At 41.5% G+C, this 20518-nt stretch overlaps 1 protein-coding gene across 1 annotated transcript in view; it reads right to left on the bottom strand.

Annotated features, from left to right (window-relative positions):
• Nucleotides 1–20518, bottom strand: part of LOC131219938 (uncharacterized) — a 237233-nt gene that overhangs the window by 36623 nt on the left and 180092 nt on the right. The window contains exons 41-50 of the mRNA XM_058214923.1: nucleotides 12657–12832; nucleotides 12336–12407; nucleotides 10709–10780; nucleotides 9305–9333; nucleotides 8863–8934; nucleotides 8433–8504; nucleotides 7975–8046; nucleotides 7090–7161; nucleotides 6646–6717; nucleotides 6203–6274 (exon numbers count right to left, since the gene is read on the bottom strand). Coding sequence (XP_058070906.1) covers nucleotides 6203–6274; nucleotides 6646–6717; nucleotides 7090–7161; nucleotides 7975–8046; nucleotides 8433–8504; nucleotides 8863–8934; nucleotides 9305–9333; nucleotides 10709–10780; nucleotides 12336–12407; nucleotides 12657–12832 — 781 coding nt within the window. The remainder of the gene's footprint in view (nucleotides 1–6202; nucleotides 6275–6645; nucleotides 6718–7089; nucleotides 7162–7974; nucleotides 8047–8432; nucleotides 8505–8862; nucleotides 8935–9304; nucleotides 9334–10708; nucleotides 10781–12335; nucleotides 12408–12656; nucleotides 12833–20518) is intronic.

The raw sequence follows: 20518 nt of genomic DNA, 5'->3' as shown, positions 1-20518 counted from the left end.
CACTCCTAGATACAACCAGAACGCACATCTTCCCCTTCTCTACACCCCAGCCCACCCTCATTATAGAGCCCATCACATGCCAACCTCTTCAACCCACAGCAGCAGCCTTGCCGCTAGCAGGGCTGGACGATCACAACTCCTAGCCAACCACCCACCACATCTCCAACTTCCAGCCAGTTCAACATCATACTTCAACTGAGGCTGGCATGGCCAAGCACCTGGAGATAACTGCTCATACACTCAAGACTTTTGACAATAGGATGGACAATATAGGGAGGTGGAGCTGGCCCTGCAAGCGGAAATTCTTCTCCTCATCCAGAAACTCAAATGCAGATGATGAGAACTCCTTCTCAAAATACATCTCCAACTCTCAGCCTAAATCTCCTTCCTCTCCTATCCCATCTTGCAATGCTGATGGAGAGGTTCAACTTTGGGTGGACATGAGTGGGCTGCCAAACCATCATGCCTGCTCTCCTTCCCCGACACTAGCACACATCCGCTTTGCCATCAGGAAAAAAAATGAGTTGATCAAACGTATTTTCAGCCTAACTAAAATCAGGAAAAGGGTCGCAGTTAGAGGAGAGGAACTCAATGTCTAGTATCCTCTTATGGAATGCGTGTGGCACTGGCAATGCCCCAACCCTTCAGCACCTCAGAAGACTTGTTCGCATCCACAAAATAGCCATCCTACTGCTACAGGAACACATGGTTCGCCCCAGTAAAAGGGCCCAGATTGCTGCGAAGCTGGGCTACCACCAATCCATCTCTGAAGATTCAACTAATGAGAAGATCTGGATTCTTTCTAGGCCCCCATTCTACCTGCAGACAATTGTGGCCTCGCACCAGAGTGTCACCCTCCGCCTGTCTATCAAAGACACCAATCAGCCCATCACCATTACAATTGTATACGATGTCTACAATAGATCAGAAAGAATCCATCTACGGGACGAAATCACATCCACATCCACCTCCAATCTAGGCCCGTGGCTGGTTTGCGGCAACTTCAACACAACCACATGCGCTGACGAGAGAATCAGTAGTCACTCCCCAAAATCAGAAGCATGGAGGAATTCAAGGTAGCCATTGTTGATGTAGGACTAATAGATTTCGGTTTCATTGGATCGAGATACACTTGGTGCAATAATAGACTAGGATAGAACCGCCGATGGGCCAGGCTCGACAGAATGCTGTTCAACTCCACCTGGCTCTAAGCATTCCCTAACAGCAAAGTCAAACACTTACCTCAGGTATTCTCGGATCACTCTCCTTTGCTCCTCACTCTTGCAGACCCAATAGGTAACATCCCCGGGCCTTTTAAATTCCAGAATATGTGGATTCATCATGATAGATTTTGCTCCCATGTTCATGATTCATGGCAACTAGATGATCAGGCCACGCCTATGGTTAAGCTATTTCTGAAATTGAAAAGGTTAAAATTGACCCTGAAAGCTTGGAACTCCGGCCCAGACTTTTGGGAATGTATTTCAAAATGTTAAGATGGCGGAAGACGGAGTTACCGCTGTTGAAGCCCAGCTCCTTTATTCTCAATCGGAGGTTGCTAGGATCAACCTCAATCGAGCTCAATCATCCCTCAAGCAAGCCCTTCTTCTGGAAGAGATTTTCTGGAAGCAGAAATCCAGAATATCTTGGCTCAGGGAGGGAGATCGGAACACTCGCTTCTTCCACGCATCAGTCCTTAACAAGAGAACGAGGTCAGTTATTCAATCCATCCAGCTACCCTCAGGCTCCACCATCTCCTCAGACAATGAGATTGGTGTGGAAGCAGTCAAATTTTATGAAGATCTATTCAAGTCCAGGGCCATCCATCCATCTAGCAACCTTCTCGACAACATTCCCTCTCTTGTTTCTCATCACACAAATGAGGCCCTCCTGTGCCCACCCACCATCGACGAAGTTAAAGAAGCCATCTTCACCATCCCTGCCAATAGCGCGCTCGGCCTAGACGGCTTCATGAGCCTTTTCTTCTCTTCTTGCCGGGATACAGTCTAGGGTAACGTTTATCTTGCTGCATTGGAATTCTTCCAGGGAGGCACCATTTCGAGATCCTTTCGATGCTCGTCTCTCTTCCTCGTTCCAAAGAAGAAAAACGCATCCTCCTTCCCAGATTATCGTCCTATTAGTCTATGCAACTGCATCCACAAGATTCTATCCAAAATTCTAGCAACCAGGCTATCCAAGGTCCTCCCCTCCATCATATCTAAAGAAAAAAGTGCCTTCGTCAAGATCCGATCCATTGTGGAAGGCATTTCCATAGCCTCAGAAATGGCTAGCGACATCGACCATAGGGCACATAGTAGCAATATCATCATGAAACTGGATATAGAAAAAGCCTATGATAGGATAGAATGACCCTTCATCTATGCTATCCTTCTTAAATTTGGCTTTCACCCGTCCTGGGTTCATTTGGCTAGGCAATGTTGGGAAGGATGCTAGTTCTCCATCATCATCAATGGGAAGCTACATGGCTTCTTTCCATCTTCGAGGGGCCTCCACCAAGGATATCCTCTTTCACTGACCATCTTTATCATGGCGGCTAAGGTCCTCAGCTGAGGCCTTAAATCTAATTTTCAGATGGGGAGATGCCTCCCATATAGTCTCCCAAGAACTTGCTCAATCATATCTCATCTTCTTTTTGTTGATGACACCATCATTTTCTTGAATGGCAAGCTCTCTTTGATCTGTTCGTTGCTAGCATTCATCAAATCTTATGAAAATGCGTCAGGCCGAAAAGTTAACTCCTTTAAGAGCAACTTCATTCTTCTTAAGACAGCTCCTCTCAATAGAGTCAGGCAAATAGAAAGAATGACTGAATTTCAGCGAGCTTCCTTCCCCATTACATATATTGGTGTTCCCTTGCTCAAAGGAAGGATTAGATATCGGCACTTGCTGCCTCTCATCCAGAAAATTGAACATAGAATTGCCAGATGGATGGCTAAACTTCTCAACCAGGCTGTAAAGATAGTCCTCATTCAGCACGTCCTTACTAGCATGCTCATGCATATCCTCTCATCAATCAACATCCCAACAAGAGTCATCCAACACATCGAGAAATCCATGGCCTCTTTCTTCTGGGGATCCTTAGAAGGGTCCAAATGCCACCACTGGGTCAGCTGGAAAGAGATTTGTTACCTAACCTCAGAGGGGGGCCTTAGGATCCGTCGAATGCGTGACGCCATGCAAGCTTTCCATTGCAAGATGGCTTGGCACCTCATCCAGGGGAAATCTCTATGGGCTAGGCTTATTTAAGCAAAGTACTTTCGGCTGGCTTCCCCCTTTTTTCCACCTTGCCAGGAGCAGCGATTCCAGCCTATGGAAGGACATCAATAACAACCTGCACTTCTACACGCACAACTCCAGATGGCTTATTATCTCTGGGAGCGTAAAGTTTTGGCTCCAAAACTGGACAGGAAAGGGCCCCCTCCTAGATGCGGCCACTTCTCAGAGATATGCTTGTTTCTGAATTCTAGGACCCATCTGGTACTTAGAATCTCATCCAAGCAGCAAACCTCTTGCCTCCCTAGGCCATCTAAGCTATCTTAGAATGTGGTATAGTTTTCACAAATAGAGAGGACAAGCTCTGCTAGAACCTCTCCAAGGACCACAAATTCTCGCTTAAATCAGCATGGGCCAATCTTCGCTCCTCACGGCCTAAACAGAGATGGGCTATTTGGGCATGGAGCCAATGCATCCTACCCAAGATAGCCATTTTCTACTGGAAGGTAATGCACATGACAGCCCCTGTTGATGCAGCCGTTCAACGCTTTGGGATCAGTCTTGCTTCCAAATGCTCCTGTTACGATCATTCCTCCTTTCCCGACGCCATCCTCTCCATCCGATCTCAACTCCGGCTGAATGCTACTGCCAGTCCGATGCAAATCAATCCAAGCACCCCATCTTCTTCGTCTCAATACCAGCACATCTGCCCCATCCCCTCCCATAATACGATAACAGTCCCCCCTCAAAGCAACTCCACTGTCCCCCATATCCTAGCTGCCCTGCGCCAACCACCCTCTCCTCACTCTCTGCACCTATGGCCCAGCCACCCCCACTCCCACACCAGTTCAGCTATCTTACACAGGCAAATCCGCTGGCCTCCCCTCCCGTTTGCGGCTACCAACCCCCTCCTCAGCATCAACCAACCATCCAACTCACAGCTCCTCCTCTTCCCCCAACCACTACCCAGCAGGTTTTGCTCGTCATCAGAGATTCCCTCAGCCCACAGGCCCATGTCGAAGATATTCATCACCTATTTTCTCATAGCAAAATCGCATCTGTGGTATAATCTCATTTCGCCAACCTCCTCCAAATGCCAACTACTCTAAATCAGCCTATCCAATCCATTATCCAGCAGTTGTCCTTTGCAGCCTCAACATCCTCTTTGCGCCGATTTCTCATAGGCTTGGCCCCAGCTATCATTGTTTGGGAAATTTGGATTGGCAGAAATGAAGCCAAATTTAAGAACAAGACGTTCACGGCGGACGTCACCATCTTCAGAATCTCTAACCGGCTCATTGAGATAGGCTCGCTTTACCACGATATCGACTACTCTACATGGCAAGACCTTGTCCTCAGAGGCTGCCGAGCAATTCCCCCACCCCCCATCCGGCCATGAGTGCCTATGTTGTCAAATGGTTTAGGTCTCCTGAGAACCGGATCAAACTGAACGTTGATGGCTCTGCTAAGGGCAATCCTGGAGCTGTAGGTGGGGGAGGCGTTTATCGTGATCATCGGGGAAACATGATCTTCACCTTCCATAACCAGCTTGGCCTCGTCTACAACATGGCGGTGGAAGCCCGTGCTATGGCTGACACCATCTAGCTTTACAAAGTAATAGGGTTGTCCTTCATTATTGTTGAGACGGACTCCCGCACCCTTTTCGACACGGCCTCTTCTTCCTCCTCTTCTTGCGACTGGAACCTCTGGTACCTTCTTGGTTACATACACCAGCAAACCAGGCTATGAACATCCGCTTTTCCCATACGCTTCGTGAAGGGAACTCTATGGCAGATGGGCTTGCTAACCTGGCCAGTAGTGGCTCCCCTGATTGTCTTTATCTCAGGCCATCGGATCTTCCCCGTCTTATTAGAGGCAACCTCATCTTGGATAAAGCCGGCTTAGGCCGTGTTAGACATCGCAAAATAAATAAAGGAGTTGGGTAATCACTCCTTCTAGTTCACCCAGCCCCTCTCAGGTGCCTTATCATCTGTACCTACTGATGAGACTACTATCATCCAGTCTATTCCTCCCAAAAAAAAAAAAAATGTGTGCAGCTCATCTTTGAGGCTGGTAGATCTCTTCTCTTTCTTGGGTAGCTGAGTTGTGGCTGCTTCGCTCGGTGAAGACCTGCCTTCCTTCGGTGTTTCATCTCGCCTTGATCAGTCCCTCCTGCTTCTCCGGGAGGGTCTTCTTTCTCTCTGTTTTCTGTTTAGCCTTATATTGGTGATCATATGATAGGATGGGTCCAAATCCTTTTTGTTAGGCCTAGCCCGAATGGCTGTATATCCCATGTTCATTTATAAATTGGTGGTGGACTGATTCCACTTTTCCTTTAAAAAAATAAAAATAAATAAAATAAAATAAAAATAAAAAAGAAAAAAGAAAAAAATAAACCTTCTCAAATAGAAAAATTAAAACTATCGTATATTAATCAATACCAAATTCAATGGCAAATTTGAAATTCCAAACACATCATATGGTATTTCTAAAGAAGAATAATTAAATAGAATTTAAAAAAATAAAAGTAGTTATAATTGTTGCAGACACGAAAAATTATGAGGTCAGGTGGGAGTGAACCAGCAAAGTTATTATAGCTTATATCCCTGAAAATAAATAATTAATTATAGTTTACTATTTATCAATAATTAAACATTGTTGTAATGATCTGGCCCACCTAATGAGTGGATAGGGCTGATTTTTGTTCAACGCTATTTTCAAGGTGGAGCTAACCTATTGGAAGGATTGGATGTTACATGAACATGATAGGTTGAAAGTAGCTCAGTGGACAATGAATTATGGTCCAATTGATTGGACTTGAAACCTTCTTAAAGAAAATAAATAAATAAAACTATAACATATTGATCACCACCAAATTTCATGACAAATTTGAAATTCCAAGCACTTCAAATGGCATTCTTAAGAAGAATAATTAAATAGAATAAAGAAAAAAAAAAACAGAACTTACAGTAGTCGCAGACTTGCCAACTTCCCCAGTTCAAGTGGGAGTGAATTGTTGAAGTTATTGTAGCTTATATTCCTGAAAATAAATGACTAATTATATTTAGTTATTTATCAATAGCTCATCATTGTTATTATGGTCAGTCCTACCTAATAAATGTATGGACTGATTTTTGTACAGGTCTATCCTCATGGTGGATCCAACCTATTAGAAGGTTGGATGTCATGCAAATATATATGTTGTAAGTAATTCACTAGGTGGATAGTAACTTATGGTCCAAGTGGCTGAACTTAAAACCTTCTCAAAAAGAAAAATATAAATTATAAAACCAGCACATATTTAAATACTGCCAAATTCAGTGACAAATTCGAAATTCCAGACACAACCTATGGCATTTTTGGAAAAGAATAACTAATTAGATTTAAATAATAATAATAATAATAACTTACAATTGTTGCAGACTTTCTAAACTCTGCAGTTGAGGTGGGAGCGAACCAATAAAATTATTGGAGCTTATATCCCTGAAAAGAAATAAATAATTATACTTTTTTATTCATCAATAGTCAAACATTGTTGTAATGGTAAAGCCCACCTAATAAGAGGTTGGGGCTGATTCTTAGATAAGAGTATCCTTATGGCGAAACCAACCTATTAGAAGGGTTGGTATCATCACTAACATGATAGGTTGGCAATAATTCAAGGGATTGATAATAACTTATGGTCCAACAAGTTTTGAACTTAAAACCTTCTAAAAAAAGATAAATAAATAAAACTATCCCATGTTAACCACTACCAAATTGGATGGCAAATTCATAATTCCAAACACATCATATGGTGTTTCTGAAGAAGAATATTTTAATTAAATTTAAAAAATAAAAATAAACAGAACTTACAGTTGTTGCAGACTTGACAAATTCCCCAACTCTGGTGGGAGCCAATTAGCAAAGTTATTGTGGCTTATATCCCTGAAAATAAATAAATAAATATTTTATTATTTTATTAATGAATAAACATTGTTGTTAATCTGACCCACCTAATGAGTGGATGGGACTAATTTTTTATACAAGACCATCCTCATGGTGGAGCCAACCTATTGGAAGGTTGGATGTTACACAAACACGCTCAGTTGGAAGTAATTCACTCGGTGGAAAATGAGTAATGGTTCGACTACTTGGACTAGAAACCTTGTTGAAAATAATAATTTAAAAAAAAAAAATTACCACACATTAGTCACTGCCAAATACAGTGGCAAATTCGAAATTCCAAATACATCACATGGCACTTCTAAAGAAAAATCCTTATATAGAATTTTTTTTTTTTTTTTTTTTTTTAAAAAAAAAAAGAACTTGCAATTGTTGCAGACTTGCCAATTTCCCTAGCTCAGGTGGGAGATAATTAGCGAAGTAATTGTAGCTTATAACCCTAAAAATAAATAATTAAATATATATTTATTATTTACAAATGGAAAATCATTAATGTCATGGTCTAGCCCACCTAATGAGACGATGTGACTGATTTTTTTTAAACAAGGCCATCCTCATCATGAAGCCAAGCAATTGGATGGGTTGGATGTCCATGAGTGGACAGTAACTTATGGTCCAATTGGTTGGACTTGAAACCTTCTCAAAAGGATAAATAAATAGAAAATAAACTATTTCCTATTAATCACTATCAAATCTAGTGGGGCATTCCAAATTCCAAATACATCATATGGCACTTCTAAAGAAAAATACTTATATAGAGTTTAAAAAGCAGGAAAAAAAAAAAAAAGAACTTACAATTGTTGCAGACTTGCCAATTTCCCTAGCTCAGGTGGGAGTTCATTAGCGAAGTAATTGTAGCTTATAACCCTGAAAATAAATAATTAATTATATTTTATTATTTACCAATGAAAAAGCATTAATGTTATGGTCTAGCCCACCTAAGGAGAGGATGCAACTGATTTTTTTTATTTTTTTATTTTTTTTTAAAGGCCATCCTCATCATGAAGCCAAACTATTGGATGGGTTGGATGTCCATGAACATGATAGGTTGGAAGTTAGTCACTGAGTGGACAGTAACTTGCAGTCCAACTGGTTGGACTTGAAATCTTCTCAGAAGGAAAAATAAATAATAAAATAATAAAATAAACTATTACCTATTAATCACTATCAAATCTAGTGGGGCATTCAAAATTCCAACACATCACATGGCGTTTCTAAAGAAGGATAATTAAATATAAAAATATAGAACTTACAATTGCTGCAGACTTGACAAATTCCCCAACTGAGGTGGGAGCCAACCAGAGTAGTTATTGTGGCTTATATCCCTGAAAATAAATAATTAATTATATTTTGTTATTTATCAATGGCTAAATATTATTGTTATGGTCTGGCCCTCCTAATGAGTGGATAGGCCGATTTTTGCTCAAGGCTATCCACACAGAGGAGCCACTTATTGGAGGGGTCAGATGTCAAACAAGATTAAGATAGGTTGGAAGTAATTCAATGAGCGGACAGTAACTTATGGTCCACTTGGCTGAAATTGAAACCTTCTCAAGAAAAAAAAAAAACCTACCACTTATTAATCCCACCAAAATGGATGGAAAATTCGAAATTCCAAACACATCATATGCTATTTATGAAGAAGAATAGCTAAATTAAATTAATAAAAAAATCAGAACTTACAGCTGTTGCAGCCTAAACAAATTCCCCAGCTCAGGTGGGAGCTCTGCAGCGTAGCTATTGTGGCTTATGTTCCTGAAAATAATTAATTAATTACATTTTATTATTTATTAATGTTTAAACATTGTTGTAATGGTCCCATCCAATTAATTAGCGGGTGGGACTGCCTGTTGTACAATGCTATCTTTATGGAGGAGCCAACCTATTCCAAGGGTTGGATGTGGCATGAACATGATAGATTGGAAGTAATTTATTGGACGGATAGTAACCGACTTAAATCATTCTCGAAAAGAGAAAGGGGAAAAAAAGAAAAAGAAAAAAAGAACTGTTACATTTTAATCACTACCAAATTCAGTGGAAATTTTGAAATTCTGAACACATTTTATGGCATTTCTTAAGAAAAATAATTAAATAGTAAAATGAAATAAAATAAAATAAAACTTGCAGTTTCTGTAGACTTGGCAGATTACCCAACTGGACTGAACCAAAGAAGCTATTTGAGCTTACAGTTATTTGAGCTTACATCCCTGAAAATAAACAATTATTGATTTTTTTATTTTTATTTTTTTGTTATTTATCAATTACTAAATATTATTAATATAATCTGGGGAAACTGTCGCATATTAATCACTATTAAATTAGGTGGCAAATTTGAAATTCTAAACACCTCATTGCCATTTCTGTAGAAGGATAATTAAATAGAATTTAACAAAAAGAAAAAAAGAAAAAAGAAGAGCTTACAGTTGTTGCAGACTTGGCAAAAGCCCCAGTTCAGATGGAAGCAAACCAGAGAAGTCATTTGATCTTAAAATAAATAAGTAGATATTTCATCTAAACAATACCCCTGTTTTTGCCTTAAATTACTAAAATAACTTTCAGCATTTCACTAGAACTGAACATGCAGCTGGAGGCAGGCTAACTTGTGGTACGACCAAACCTTTTCAGGCAGCATGCCCCTTGTGTAGAACATCCATGCCAGGCCAATGTTAGATCCTAATGAAGATTATCTTGCTAAAAAAAAAAAAAAACTAATCAGGAATGCAGTTTGGCTGGTGACTCCAACACCAGCTAGCTGGTGTCCTCTATGGGCCCCACCATGATATAAGTGTTTTATCCATGCCATCCATCCATTTTCCAGCTCAGTTTTGGTGGACCCCAAAGTTCTGGATCAAGCTGATATTTGGTTTTTCCCATTATTCAGGTCTGTGTGACCCTATGAACCAGTTGGATGACAAATGAACATCATTGTGGGCCATAAGAAGATTTTAACGACCTGTAAAAATGGATGGACGGTGTGGATAAAAACCAATACATCATGGTGGGCCCCACACCCTGCCGGGACGGATCCTGCAATCCGCTTCCGAAAATCTCTACTCACCACTTTCTCTGGCAGATGTGAGTGGGCTATCTAGAAACTATCAGTGGTCGGACGAATCCTAACCATTGTTGTATAAGAGTTCTATGCAGTTCCCTCTTTAAGGTACACGTGACGAACATGTGGTGATCGGGACCATTGATCCTGTGGGCTACCATGCAGATTGGCTATAAGCCAAAACTCGAAAGGGTTGAAATATGGTTTAACGTGACTGCTAACCATTCCTTTTGCAGGCCACTTATACGACAGTCCACTCCCCTTTAATTTTGAGGTGCGGCCCATCTACTGGATGGCCCAGTATAACAACGGATCCGATCAGAACATCTTTCTCACATCCTATCATGTTCCAAATTCGAAGGGGAAAATCAGATGGCGATGGTCTGGATCGCCCTAAACCACGCCACGTGGACTGTTGATGAGTGACAAAAACAACAACAGCGGATATTTCGCTGTGGGAGAAATTTCGAGACTAACAAGGAGCGAATGGACGTCAAACTGCCGATAAATGCTGGCAATCGACCCGTTATGAAATTTTGTGACAAATCCCTGCAATATAGAGAAAACACTTGATGATGGGTGACACGTGTGTTAAATCAAAGCCACCCATCAGGTGGGGCCCGCTCTAAATTCTTGATAGGCCACACAAGTACATTGAATGTTTGGTATTGGTCAATTTCCCTGGCCATCCTATTCTTTTTTACATGTGTGACCCACCCCATGAGCGGATCCATTGCATTTCGGGGCCAGGCAGTAAAGTGGGCCCCGATTGAGTGACCTTAGGACTCAAGTGGGCTATGGTTAATAACTTTAGCCTGGGTTTGTATGTAATGGACTGAGTCCAACGTAGGGCTGTCAATTGAAGGTCCAGCCCGTCAGGTCTGGCCCATTTAGTTCAAAATCCGGCCCCGAAGCCAACCCAAGGACTTCGACCTCAAGAGACGTACCCGGCCCAATTGCTAACAAGACCCGATCTTTCAAACACGTTCCCGAGTCCTGACCCGAGTTGCGCTCTGGCCCATGGATAGATGAATCAGATGAGTTAAGTGTGACTCGTCTGAGTTGATTTGGATTCGGTCTGACCCGATCCAGTTCAACACCACGAGTCAGCCTAGAGTGGAGTGAGTCGGACCGATTCATCTATGACTCGTGACTCGAATCGAGACCAGATTAGTCGGCACGATAGCCCATACGGCCAAGCACCTAGAATAGGGCGCCGCTTCGGTGGATGCCTGACTGTGGGGCCCATCTTGATGTATGTGCCTTACATCCACGTCATCCATCCGTTTTGACATCTCATTTGAGGGTATGATTCCATAAACGAAGTACATCCAAATCTCAGGTGGACCACACCCCAGGAATCAGTGGTGATGAAATACCCACCATTAAAAATTTCTTGGGGACCACCGAAATGTCTATTTTTCATCTAACCTGTTGATAAGGTCAAAAAGATCTAGATGAAGGGACCACACGAATATCAGCTTGATCCAAGACTTTTGTAGCCCACAATAAGTTTTTAACTGTCAATCAACACCTTTTCCTGTGGTGTGATCCACCTGAGATTTGGATCTGATTCATTTTCGGGATCACATAATAAAACGAAATGTCCAAAAGGATGGACGTCGTGGATGTAAGGTACACACATCACGCTGGGTCCCACAGTCAGGTATCCACCGAAGCTGCACCCCCCTAGAATGTGTACGCGTGGGATGAATTAACTCAATGTAAACCGCCAAAAAAACGAGATCCACTGATTGGTTGAGTGATCACAACCTTTGATCAATGTATATCTATCCTTGGAATCCAGACCATCGAATGGCTTTCATTTCTACTTCACATCAAATATCCACCAAGCGGCCACTCAAGAAGTTAAATAAGTGTAGGTTTTTATCCACAGTCCATTTAAACTGGGTCCCAACATTTGGTCGGTTGATCATAGTTAATTATACTCCACTTTTATAATTTCTTAGGGTCTGAGTATCAGCTACAGCGCTCAGCCAGAGTATGAAAGCGTTTTTTCATACCAGTCCCCCGACAACAACAACGACAACGAAACGAAAAAAAAAAAAAAAGAAAAAAGAAAAAGAAAGAGGAGAGTGTGTACAGATCCGTGAGGAAAGTCAGGCTTCGGAGCTCTTCCGGAATTACCCCTCTCAGCTGCAACCCTTGCAGTTTGCTGAAAAGCAATAAAAATAAAATGTAAGTAGAGTCCGAAGGACTTCCTGAATCGGTAGTCCAATACACCTTCACGTACACGTAGTATTTACCCTCAAATGATCCAATCCATTCATCTGGTGGCCCACTATGGATGAGCCATTACACAAAGACCAAAATCTAATAGGCAATCATAAACATCCAAGGCCCACCAGATGGTCCACTCGATAAATAATATTTTCACACCAAGTTAGCATATCTAAGTGTATACGTACATTTGGGTAATGTGGCAGGTGGATCCACCGTTGGATGAGCAATTACATTTGATCCCAGGGTTGCTGATAGTTGATGAATCAACGGCGATCCCGCTGCATGGCTCTCCGCTTATGTTCCATTCATCAGAAGCAGAAAGATTCCATTGTTGGAAAATGGCATTAAAAGCTCTCACTGCCCATACACATAAAAAAATGTTATAATAAGCCCATGGGGACCATCACTAATCAAAGGGCTGTTGGGAGGCAGAAAAAATTGGGAAAGTAGTTGAAAACTACCATATGTTCGAACTGTGTGGGCCCCACCCGTGATGTGAACGTGGAATCGAAACTGTGAATCTGGTTTACCTCCTCGTGTACACCATTTATTTTAAGAATCATTCCCAAAAAAAGCTCAGGTGGGACACGCTAGGGTGGGAAATTTACAATCACCCTTAAAACCGATAAATTCACTCGTGACCCATCTAAATTTTGGAACAGGTTGGTATACGATTTCTCCATTCGTCCTTAGTGGGGCTCACATGATGAAGGGGTTAGATGACATAAACAACATGATCTAGAGAGTGGCCCACTTCCATCGTCCCCACTTTTCCCCATATATAATGGACCGGTTGATGGAACTCACGCATTATAATGGATTTTAGGTTTATATATCTATATATTAGATGCAGCTAATCAGATGATGTCATGTGATAACAAGATTTTAATAAGATACGAATGAAAGATCTTTTTAGATATTCTAATGATGTAATCTAAAAATTCACAAGTATTCTAAAAAGAATAAGTCCAACATGTTATTGTTATAGTACACGTGTAAGAGTCCACTACTTCCCCATGGTGGCCTAATGATTAATAATGAGTATTAGTCAAACTACCATTGTGGCTAATGACAAATTCAGCTTCACGAGTAGTCTAAACTACTTGAGGAGATATGATATAGTACCTGTTATGGGAAAAATCAAATTGAGAATCGTATTTTGGAGCTACGCCAACTAAAACATTACCCGAACAAAACTCCTTAAGTTACTGAGGCATCAATGATGACATGGGCTAACCTCAAAAGAACAACACTGAGTTAAACCGCTCAAGGGCAAAGCTCAACAAGAGGATTCACCTGTCGAGCTAATCAGATCGACCAAGACCTAAGAAGCAGGATATTTAGATAGAATCCTTCCTTCTAAAGATAAATGAAAGATTTCATAGGATCATATCTGAAGATCACGCCAACCGATACAGGCTCGACGATACTTTTAAAAGCAGATCCTCATTTAAATATAGACCTTCAACGTATCCAGCGGATCCTACCAAGATATGCTAGTCTAATGTATTCCACCAGGATACGCTAATTCAGAAGCTACCTAAGCATCACATAAATACACCCATGATCGTTGAAAGAGGTAAGCACAAAAATCTTAACTCAAGTCCCATTTCCATTATTCAATCAGCTTGACTTGGACGTCAGAGGGTCTTCGGCCATAATCGGCGCCCTCGTTGTCCTTTACATGCTACTGTTGTAGGTACTCGTACGTTTACAGGTGTAGTCCCTGCCTATCCAAATTCAAGCAACATTTTGGCATCATCTATGAGAATGAAAGAAAAGCCATTAAAGTTCCTCAACTTCAACGCGGCTCAGCGTTCTTTCCCTCTCTTACCACAATGGCTAAGAAGAAAGGAAGAGCACTGGACGTAGCCGAGCCTATGTAGGAGGAACGACCCAAGAATCCCCAGGCTTTACAATCGGCTCCCTGGTCTCAGGCACTATCACCAATAAATGCACAAAGACCTCGAAACTAGGGAAGTCGGCTCGTCTACCTTGAAAATCAGGTAAGGGCTCTAATCGACAATATTGACCACATCATGAGGTTGTTGGAAAGATACCATACAATTCCCACTGATCAACACGCGGAGTTGGAAGCAACAACTGAACATTCCCACCTAATGACTTTGTGCCTTAAGCCATATGCCATGAAGGCCCAACCAGGAGAAAGTATGTATGTCCCAGCACAAACCCTGTTAACCACCAAGCTTGCCGATTCAGACTTGCAGCATACACTAGAGAAAAGAAGGCGAGCTTAGGGAAAGGCCCCAAAGGTCATGACAGAAAAATGAGATTCCCTGGGGGGAGAGAGAAATGAAAGAAATCCGAGATCAGCTTGGGGGTATTCAACAAGTATTCTGAGCTAAGGCCCCAACATTTGTCGACGCCCTACTCGAGCAAACTAAACTGCTATTCACGGATGACATCATGCATACCTAATTACCATTTAGATTTCGGATGCCCTAGATAAATCCTTATTTAGGTTCAGGGGATGTAAGCATTTAAAATCCTTCAGAGTATGGATGGAGCTTCATGGTGCTTCCAAACCTATGATGTGCAGGACGTTCTCCCTAATGCTGGTTAGAGCTAGCAGGAAGTGGTATAGGCACCTAAAACTAAAATCCATTGGCTCGTTTGTGGAACTCAACATTGCATTTACTACCCAATTCATTGGGGGGAAAGGACGTAAGGAAACACATGACCCACCTACTCACGATAACACATAGAAAAGATGAACTCTTGAAATATTACATTATAAGGTTCAATGTTGAGGTTGTTTAGGTGGACGACTACTCTAATGAGGTCACCGTCACACCCATGATGGCTAGTCTCGAATGAGAGAAATTTATTTTCTTGATTGGGAAGAACCCCCGATAAATATTGTCGACCTCCCTAACTGAGTTAAAAAATATTCTAATGTTGAATAATTATTCAACGCATATAGAGCTACTCAAGGAGAAAACAACTCGGCAAGAGATAGGAAAAGAAAGGAAGGGAATGAGGCACCCAATACAAGCTCCAAGAGTAGGAAAGGATGACGATCAGAGTAGTATCCCCCGATCCAACCAACCCCTAGAAAGTTGGTTCCACAAATATACTCCTTTAAATACCACACTTAAACAAGTACTCATGGAGGTCAGGGACAAAAAAATTTCTTAGGTGGCCAAATAAGATGAGAGCTGACTTAGAAAAGAGGGATAAGAAGCAATATTGTCACTTTCACCATGATCACGGTCATAACACGACCAAATGTTTCGACCTCAAGGAGGAGATCGAATCTCTTATTCGAAAAGAACATTTGCGCAAATCCATCAACGAAGGCAGAGAACACCAACCAACTATATAGCAAGAGTGATATGATGAGCAAGTCAACAACGAAGCAATAGGCGAAATGCACACCATCTTTGGATGACCCGCTAGGGGTGGAGACTCAAACCAGGCATGCCGAACTCACGCATGAAGTGTGAACATCATTAAAGGGGAGCATCAGGTTTACCTCACTAGGCGACCCAGCAAGGAACCTAGGATGGATTCATGTAGCGTCACCTTCACTGAAGAAGACACACACGAGATTCAACATCCACATGACGACGCCCTAGTGGTTGTTATGACTGTCGCCAACTATAAGGTGCACCGAATATTGGTCGACACCAGAAGCTCACCGGATATCTTGTTCGCAATCGCATTTGATAAAATGAGAGTCAGGAGATCAAGATTACAGCCTATGTGAACCCCTCTACTCGACTTCGCAAGAGAAAATGTGACATCGGAAGGAAGTATTCTCTTGCCAATAACACCCAGCAAGGGTACTAACCAGGTCACCACCAAGGTCAACTTTCTTGTGGTAGACTGCCCATTGGGGTACAATGTGATCCTAGGCAGGTCATCCTTAAACGACATGTGAGTTGTAGTCTCCAACCCCCACCATTCCATGAAGTTGGGTCTGAGGATACCAACACGAAGCCTGACAATGCTATCCGACAGCCCTCCAAGGAGAGGCACAACGACAACAAGCAATGCAAATTACCTCTGTATACTCATATGAAGAAAGTGCATAAAAAGGGTCACCAATAGAAGACCTCATTGTGAAACAGCTCTCTGAAGCCGACCCATCTTGTACTGTTCAGGCTGGATCGTTACTCAAACTGTAACTTTAAGTAGAAATAGCTGACTTGCTAAAATAACACGCCAATGTATTCGTCTAGTCGCACTAGGATATGTCCAGTATAGATCCAAGAGCTATGGTCCATCGACTGAATGTGGACCACGATCACAAGGCCATAAGACAAAAAATGTGAGCATTTGATCCCGAAAGGTATGTGATAATCGATGAAGAGGTCAGCAAGCTCCATGAAGCTGAGTTCATCGAGGAGATGCATTACCTTCATTGGTTAAGTAAATGTCATACTAGTAAAGAAAGCCAGTGGGAAATGGCGAGTCTGCGTATATTATACCGACCTAAATAAGGCTTGCCCAAAAGACAAATTTTTCCTCCCTAAGATCGACCAGTTGATGGACGGCACTGCCGGGTGTGCACTCATCAACTTCATAGATGTATATTCAGGATACAATCAAATTGTCATGCACGAACATAACAAGCAGGACAACCTTCATTATTGACAGAGGTCTATACTATGACCGAGTAATGTCGTTCAGGCTGAAGAACGCTTGAGCAACGTATCAGCGCTTAGTGAACAAATTGTTTGGCAAACTAATCAGGAATATAATAGAAGTATACGTAGATCACATGCTCATCAAGATCTCATGAAAAAAATGACCATGTGATACACCTGAAGGAGATGTTCAGATCTTGGGAAAATATCGAATGAAACTGAACTTGAGTAAGTGCACTTAAAATATCGAATGAAACTAAACCCGAGTAAGTGCGCTTTCTGCGTCAGCTTGAAAAGGTTCCTTGGCTTCTTAGTACTGAGTTGGATTTCAGGTCGAGTTAGTAAGTGATCCTATATGTAATATGCAGTGTTTGAATGTGAGATCCAAGCCGTAAATAAGGGGAGCCCGAACAGTAATTCCCCTGGTGAAGAAACTAGCTAGGCTGTTTCCTATTCAGGCGGGCCACAATTTTATCAAAACTCTTGTATAAAGTTTTGTAGCTATACATTTTCTTTAATAAATTGTGATCAACTGAATGGCATGAGATTTGTATCGAACCGTTGAATGGTAAAATCAATTCGATGGATGGCTAGGAAAGCATGCCCATGTGCCACTCCGGCTCATATGGCTAGGTGAGATGCCTAACACATGCGTATGGAACATGAACCTTTAGTCCAGTTCTTAAAACATCGATATCAGCTGTGGTTACGTGGGTGGGCCACAGTCCAATTGAACGGTGCCATTCCACCAGGTCAGCATCACAAAGTAAAAAACCATGCAGTTCACAGTTTTATTTTGATTAAGAAAATGGAAAGAAAAAGAAAAAGAAAAAGAAAAGCTTAATCACTATCTGGTCCGTGATAGCGACCATTTTAAAGTTTTGGTATCTTGCCAATCTGGACCATTCAAATTGAGGGTCCCGTTGTCAATTGAAAATTAGTCGAAAGAAGAACTTATCTAACCATCTTCGTATGTCATCCTATTATTTCTAGTTGAATTTGGACCGTTGATGTTTATTTCCATTCATCCATTTGATATCCACCAATTGGATCATTAGGATAGTTCAAGTAATTATTGCAATCCAATCCTATAATACATCCAAACGAAGCGTAAGCATCTTTCCCGGTCAATATTGGATGCGGTCGGCCGTGATTCAGTGAGCACCCAAACATGACAAAGACACGTAAATGATTTAGTGTCCCAGTACACTTTTCTACATGTCATATGAACTGGATTGATATGCAAATCCAATGACCGGCTGCTTATATAAATCAAAATTTTGGCATTGCATCAGGACAATTGGTCGACCCAGTTGTTGTACTGAGACCGTCCATTGGGTCCGGTGCATATTTCATGGGCCCGATTGAAAAAAATTCATACTCATCAAATGAAACAATCCATCTGTAAGTTGTGGCCTTCCTTTTCATTATCCATCCGTTCCCAAGCTGAGGATGGGATGGTTAAGATTGCATGATAAAATTAATACTCCCATGACAGGCCCTAAAAAAGAGAGAGCTGATGTAGAGCAGGTCGCGGACACTTTCATGGCTAAGATGAACCAGAGAAAGCCTGATAGAAGGCGAAAGTGAACAGGACCATCAAAACCCTAAAGCAGGATTCCGGTATTTGACATACCATATATGATTTTGGGTAGGAGAAGTTGTTTTATCCAACCAACACCGCTATGCTAAGTTGCTCATACCAAATTTGGGAGATTCTATTAAATTGATGGTCGAAAGCTCATTTTAATTTTAGTTTTACTATTTATAGTAAGTTTTAATTTGATGGTAACTCTTGATCCTTTGAGCTTTAGGAGTCGTGCCCAACATGAAAATATATGACTCAGAAAAATTAAGAGAATAACATAGTTTGACCAAATTGGACACTTACTTTTTTTGGCCAAAAACTTTGAAGTCTAATAGAAATCATGATGTCTGTAAATAATAAGTTTACCATTTATAATAAGTCACTTTTTAGGAAGTTTGAGTAGGAGTTTGATTTCGAAACTTCTTCCTAGGTTTGATATCAGAATTTAAAGTATTTTAAATTTATTTTTATCATCAATCAATTTATTTTCAAATTTATTAGAATTTATTTCTAATTTCCTAATGTGAAGAATTTCTGCAAGGAGTTGAGAGAAGCTCGGTGGGTTCTCGGAGTAATTATCCCCTTGACGAAGATGTTGATCGACCTCATCACGTCCATCCCCGCGTCAACAGCTAAGACTGTTGATTAGACCTACTTTTATTTAAATGATCTTGATCATCCATTTGATAGGCTATTGATCGGATGGCTAAAATGGTATGATTTGTGTTCCCTGCACTTATAGTGCCCAGGATCCATCTGGTCAGCAAATCGGCGTCATTTTTGGATCCAAGAAAGTATGGAAAAGAACACTTTAGGTTCCATCACTATGCATGTGGTGTATGGAAGATACAGACCATCCATCTAGTGGCCTACATCGATGGGCCTCAGCCGAAGAAATTGTCCTGGTCACAGACAAAATTAAAAAAAAACAAAAAAAAAACAAAAAAAAAAATTAAAAATCCAGTGATGAAAAGTGATCTGCCACGCCACTGGGTAAAAGTCCAACCCCCGGATGCTTGTAGTTTTCCAATTGACAGAACTTTTGGTCCATGGCCCATTCATGGTACAGAACAGAAGATGGATGGTCAAAACTGCGGGGTTTTTTTTTTTTTTTTTTTCATTTGACGCCTAGTGGGAAAAAAAGAAAAAGAAAAAAGCTCCAACTTCTATTTCTTCACCTTCATGTCGTATGAGCTTTATTCTAATTATTTGGGGTCAGCTACATGAATCCTATTCCATGGAGGATTCATAAGGAAAGCTCCCAGTGATGGAGTTTTTTTTTTTTAAGGAAACAGGGGAACATCCCCAGAATATATTGCTGAAGGTAAAAAAAACCACCACCTGTAATTCGGGGGGACTCCCAAAAGGTGGGGCCCGCCTATCATATGAGGACCGCAAGTGGAACACCGCACCGCACCCAACCTATACAAGAGAAAAACACGAAGAAAAAAAGGAAGCCCACCGATCAGCCCAGAAACCACATCGCACCACCAGTGGTAGGGTCAGGGTTACCCCTTGGCCTCAACTCGGATGGCACCCAACCCAACCTTATCTAGGAAAAGAAGCCCCCCTGGTCTCCCTAGGAAGGGCTGCCGAGTGGGAGAAGATAGCCGAGCGTTGATTCTCACTCCCCAATCTGGCCAGCTCATCAGCAGGCCCATTCCCCTCTCTGATAATATGAACAAACCTGACCTGGCCCGAATAAGTGACGGAGTTCTCGGAGAACTCCCACTGAGTCTGAACTTGCTACTAATTAACAGAATAATAATAATAGTAATAAAATAAATCAAAAGAGAGTTACAATTGGGTTTCAACCAAAAGATTCAAAACAAGAGAAAAGAG

The sequence above is a fragment of the Magnolia sinica genome, chromosome 12 (assembly GCF_029962835.1).
Source record: "Magnolia sinica isolate HGM2019 chromosome 12, MsV1, whole genome shotgun sequence".
In the NCBI taxonomy this organism is placed as follows: Eukaryota; Viridiplantae; Streptophyta; class Magnoliopsida; order Magnoliales; family Magnoliaceae; genus Magnolia; species Magnolia sinica.
Note: the sequence above shows the minus strand (reverse complement) of the source record. Positions and strands in the feature narration are given on the sequence as shown.